Below are 6,246 nucleotides of genomic sequence, written 5' to 3'. Positions count from 1 at the left end.
GACAAAGTACATTTAATGCTCTTACGGCCACGGGTGAACAACAGTATCACAACATAACAGTATCAAAAGAAAAACCAAAGGAATGGGTTTCTCAGAAGGAAACCATGATGCAATCAGTTCCGCAACCCCCGGAGGATATGGCTTTCAATCAATGGAGGCACCCAAAAAAACATTTGAATCCTCCCAGAGCTCCCAAGAATTCTTCCGAGCCTAGAAATCAAAAGGACGAATCAATAAGTAAACCCTCTACTTCGCGACGAGAATAAATTTACGAAGGTCAAGCAGGGTCAACACCTAAATCTCAAACTTCTACTTCAAAAGGTTCAAATACTAAATCTACAACTACTAGTTCCTCAGATACTGACAGTGAATCAGATGCAAATAAGCTCAAAGACGTGGAAGGAATAAGACCACATAGTGCAACTGACCAAGCTAAAAAGGCACAACTGAAAGGTCAAAAATTCCTTAAGAAACAATATAAATAATTTGATTTGATATAGTTAGCAAAGCCAAAGAAAAAAAAGAGTCTACTGAAGAAAAAGTAACAACAAGGTCAGGCCGAGCTGTCAAAAAACCAGAATTTTATAAATAGATTTTTAATAAGCAATCTATCATCCTGGGGTATGATAAAAATAGTTATTTACTAATAAAATCAAGATATGATTAAAACAAAATTAATTTAATTTTTTTTGCTCCTTGCCAAGGAACCACTCCGTAATAAACATCCCTAAAAGAAAATACCTTTAAGGAAGTTTGCTAAGACTATGATTGAAAAAAAAAACTGGCCTACCTCGTCAATAAGTGCTGATTATTTTAAGTAAGTCCCGAATCATCCTTTTAACAAGAATGACCACAAGAGTGCAACCGTTTTATTAACATTTTTTTTCTACCGCAAAAATAATTCCTTAACGTTAAAACTTATCAATACCTCTATAACTAACACTGGCCTGACAGGAAGTTAAACCTTATCTTTGAAGTAACCTTATATATATTTGTATCATCGTTTAACAAACACCTAATAAAAAGTGCATTATTATCCCAAAAATAAATCAAAGAATTTAGCGCCAACAAGCGCCCTCGCAAACTTTTGCCAAGAAACAAATGTGTTCCTATTTGTTGCCTATAAGTTTCTAATTGCTATTTCCCTATAGCAAACAGATCCAATGAAATATCCCTAAAATTAAAACACCTTATTCTTGTGACATAAAGTTCTAAATGTTTGCGGCTAGAATTTAGGACTGCCCCGTCGACTAAACGTTTTGTTAGATAAGTATGCGAGACTCTTCCTAATTCTTGAACTTTAGTTTCTCCAATAATATAACCCGTCACTTTGTTAACATATCCTACTATAAAAATAATTTAACAATAACAAAACGTTAATTGGAAAGCTTATTAATATTGCCATAGCTTACGCATACCAGACAGAATATTTAGGTTTAGAAACTAAAATTGTAATCGAGATTACAAGCAGTTTAATATACACGCAACCTGGAATAACGATAATGGGTGCCATTGCGGGTTTTGGTAGAAAGGCTCAGCGTGTTTCAGCTAGCTTTTCCGCATACGACTTGGGAGGACTCCTTAAAAGCTACTTCTTCATTGTTACAGCATAAAGTGATCAAGTGAAATTAAATTATAATCCAAAGGGCCCCACTTCTGTAAGGGTCCCACTCAAACCAACCTACTCTTAATCGATAAATGTAGACCACCTAAAATTTGTTATAAAATAGGAGAAAATAAAAATTGTATCAAGTACGAAGGAGTAAACCACTCCTTAGATGAAATCCGACATTTTGCCAAATTTATGTATGACCCAACGTCTCGAGAATATGCAGTAAGGGGAAATAACATTTTCTTAAAGCGAAAAAAATCAGTAGAAGCAAAAAAGACGCGTACAAAATTTAACTAAAATCAAAAAAAATTCAAACGATAAAGAAAATGTAAATATTTTTAGACGAAACACCAGAAGGACTCCAGGCCAAAAAGGTAATTACCCATTAGCTAATAAGCCTGCTTATATGTGTAATTAGTACTAACCGGGGAAAAATTCCACGACAAAGAACTTCAAGTAGTACCGATGCTTTGAAAACCAACCAAGACCTAATGCGTACAAGACAAGAATTTTGGATTCCAAATAAAACCCAGAGTTTACCGAACCTACGTGAAATAATCTTTGAATCCGCAATAACAAATGCAATAAGGAACTTACAATATAGTACCTTAAGTTCTTTATTACAAGTTCCCGTCATTCTTAAAGACGAATTCGTTATACACGGAATGATCATTTTATTATATGGCTCTTATTCACAAGATATAATGAGTAAAGATTATAATTATAGGCACGAAAATGCTTTATACACCTTCGCAGCCCTACTCCGTGCAATGCCCCCCAATAAATGTCCTTTAAAAGCATCCTTAATACACAAAAACTTTTGGCATATGCAAGAAGAACCAGGCTTCAAAATAGTTTGGCCCTTGAAATTTCTGGAGTTGCTATTAGACTTAAATTACAAAATAGTTGAAAATGAAAATATACTGTTGGGAATATACGAAATTTATTTATGGTACAGTGCAGATTTTGACCCAATGATTGTAAACAATGCAACCCATTAAATTTATAATGAACAGTACATAGAATTAAAAAAAATGTAACAATTAAATTCTACATGAATGATGGAAAATTTGGATCAAAAATTTTACCAAATAAAGACGTTATTGTATATGAAAAATTGCTGGACACAGCTAGCCCGCTATGCTTTCGTATGCAATTGATTTACAAGATAATTCACACATCCCCAAATAAACTAAGTCTAAAAGATCAATGCAGGAAGCAAATACGCCAAATTTTAAGAAAAAGGGATATTCATCGTTCTATACATAGCCTCAAAATCCCCACTGTCCTATAGAATTATTTAATGTACATTGGAAATGGTGCCAAAGTAGGCAAAAAAGAATTCAAATTAGCATTTACAACCCTCAATCTCTTAAAATCAGAAAGTAAATTGCTGACCAATAATGGACCAATATTGATAATTACGGAAAATCATGACATTGACGTTTTTAAAACAGTGTTTCAGCAAGCTATTGTCAAACTCTTGATGTAAATTTTCTAATTTTTAGACAAAGGGGGACTGATTAAATTAAAAGAAAAATTTGGTTGGCTGTGAAAAAGGAAAATCAATACCCTTAATAAACACGTCATACCCAATTCTAGAAGAAACCGGTGTCAATCAGGTAACCGCTAATTAACTAACAAACTTGCTTTAACTAACAGATATTGATGAAAATAATGTCATTAAAAAGAACCTTAAGTAATCCAAACCTTACCGGGTTGAAGAGTTGGGAAAGTTTAGATGTAAAAAAGAGGACAACTCCTCCTAGATACCCCAAAAACCGAACATCTTGGTTTCCGTATAAAACCCAAAGTTTGCCAAACTTGTCTAAAATTGACCACGAATTATTGGAAAAAGATTTAGAAACTGCCGTTAAGGATGCAACAAAAAATTTACGTTACCAAACCCTCTACCTTCTACTTGAAGTTCCTATAGTCCTTAGTAATAATTTAATAACGAAAATTTTATTCATCTTGTTATTCTGTTCCTTTTCACGTAAAATAAGAAGAGAAGACTTCCATTGTAAACAACGACTTGCGTCTTTGAATTTTACGACCCTACTTAACAAACCCCCCCCCCCAAAAAAATATCCTCTAATAGCAAGATTGATTCGCAAAAACTTCTGGAGAATTTATAACGAAGAAGGCTTTATGGTCATATGGCCCCTAAGATTTTTATCAATACTAATAAGAAAAAATAAAAATGTCATATTAGAGGAACCAAATATACTATACAGCATTTACAAAGATTAAAAAACTCATTACTCAGCAAGTAATTTAATAGGAAACGGTCGGCAATTCCACCTTCATGAGCGGGACTATGATGAATTAAAGAAAATAATCATTATCTGTAGCACATGCGACGAACATTTTGCGTCAAAAATAGCACCTCAAACAGATGTAATCATATTCGAAAAATTAATAAGCTGTAAAGATCCCTTATTTTTCCATAAAACATTAATTTTCAAAATAATCTGTAGTGTGTCAACACATCTAACTTTAAAAGAAGATTGCAGAAAGCACGTCCGTCTTCTTATGCGGAAGGCAAATATAAAGTATACCTTGATTGACCTTCAACTACCTAAATGTTTACAACAATACCTAATGTTCGCTGAAGATAACTCTGAAAATAACAGTCAATTAACTGAATTAACTTTTTGGTCAGGTCGCATTCCAAAATCAAAAGTGGGCCAATTTTTAATATTCCAAGTAATTATAAAATCAAGTGTAGCAGAAACCTTTGAACCCCTGATTAATCACACGGCCAATCCCTTGAAAATGTTTATGAAAATATGTTTAATTCTACCTAACTATCATTAAAATAACCCAACTTAATTTTTTTTAAATTGGACTTGTCAAAAGATCTAGAATAATGAAAGAACCTCAACCAAATTACTTTCTCACCGTCCAAATTAAAAACGCTCAAATAAGGATTAATGCTTCAATTTTGCAAAATCATATAATGGAAAAAGAACCAACCTTAGCAAAGGCCTTAATCAAACAAAGCTCCTTCCATCTAACGTTAAAATTCTCACTCCTAAAATATAGTAGCGAAGTTGAACTCGCAAGTAATGCTTTCGTAAAGGCCGTATATAAATATCAGCAAGAATTTACAATGAACAACTATATCTTGATTTTCAAGGCATCGAAGAATTCCTTGAAAAAATTCTATACGCAAAGTTAGATAACGAAAATATAGTTAAGGCACGCTTAGATCCAGTTTTAGCAGAAATTACTAAAGAAATTACCAAAAGCGATGTACAACTCGCAAATCAAGAAAGCTGGAAGCCACATTTAACGTTAGTAGACATAAGAAAAGTAAACAAGCTAAGGAAAGAGGCAAGAAAACTTCACCCCTCCCTATCATCCGACTTTAAAAACATGGGATTTGGAAGGGAACTAGTGCAAAGTATACAGCTATTATCAATGACCGGGCCAAAAAGCAAAGAGAATTATTATGAAATAATATCAGAAATAATATTCGGACAGAAAGCCCCTAAATGCAACTGAGTTTGGAAAAAACGTTTCTGGAAGAGAAAAAGGGAACGAAACAGAAAATATGTTTTTAAGGTAATAATTTTAAAAATAAATTACGCTTACTGACACTAACAATACTAGATAATAAGCCACCATAAAACAATCTTTACCTATATGCCTAGAGTCATTTCAATATGTCTAAAACTACCAAAACTGCTGATCTTGTCAGAATTCTACTGGTCATTATAGATAAGAGTAAGAATATACCCCAACTGAAATACAACGACCTGTGATGATAATATTTTGTCCAAAGGTTCCTTCTATAGAAAATTAGAACACTCAAAACTTAGCCTTTTGAGCCCTTAAGATAATAAAGAAGAAAAAATATATATATATATATATATATATATAACTATATATATAAATATATATATATATATATATATATATATATATATATATATATATATATATATATATATATATATATATATATATATATATATATATATATATATATATATATATATATATATATATATATATATATATATAATTTTACTAATTCAATTTTTCAATTTCCTCCAATTAGATCAATTTTTTTTCTCACCAATACAGCCTAATTATCGATAAGATTTGATTGGCTTAGGAAAAAAGAAGGCGGAGCCCTGGTGATAACTATTGCACATTGAGAAACAAGGCGGAGCTCTGGACTATTGCTATGACTATAGCGCGTTATAAAAATAATTTTTCTTTTTTCATTAATTTTAAAAGTAAAAAATACATTTAACAAAATACAACCTCTTACCTTGTCCAAAATCTACATAGATTCATAGGAAGATCCATACTTTGAACACACTTCAAAACAAAGTAACTATAATTGGTAAGCATTTTGTTCATAAAATATATTTATATACCACGCTTAGCTAAAAAAAATATGGTGTTTCCAACTTAACAACCGAACAAGGAATGAAAAACGAAAGAACTTACAGAATTACGATAAATCCCAATAAAGTTGAACCCTTAAGATTAAGATCACAACTAGCCTTACCCTGTTAAAGAAAATGCATGTATCAGCTTACAATGTAATACATTGTGTATAATCTAAATAGCAATCAGTTCAAAAACAAAGAAAATGACATTTTTGTATGTTCCCC

General features: G+C 32.0%; 1 protein-coding gene across 1 annotated transcript; it reads left to right on the top strand.

Moving 5' to 3' along the window:
• The first annotated feature begins 4,574 nt into the window (after positions 1 to 4,574).
• Positions 4,575 to 5,122, top strand: LOC136031555 (A-kinase anchor protein 7-like). The gene is made up of 2 exons (XM_065711222.1): positions 4,575 to 4,680; positions 4,755 to 5,122. The coding sequence occupies exons 1-2, from the start codon at positions 4,575 to 4,577 to the stop codon at positions 5,120 to 5,122; spliced, it is 474 nt and encodes a 157-aa protein (XP_065567294.1).
• Positions 5,123 to 6,246: the final 1,124 nt, after the last annotated feature.

This window comes from Artemia franciscana, chromosome 9 (assembly GCF_032884065.1).
Source record: "Artemia franciscana chromosome 9, ASM3288406v1, whole genome shotgun sequence".
In the NCBI taxonomy this organism is placed as follows: domain Eukaryota; kingdom Metazoa; phylum Arthropoda; class Branchiopoda; order Anostraca; family Artemiidae; genus Artemia; species Artemia franciscana.
The sequence above is the reverse complement of the archived record's forward strand: the minus strand, read 5'-3'. Positions and strand labels throughout refer to the sequence as shown.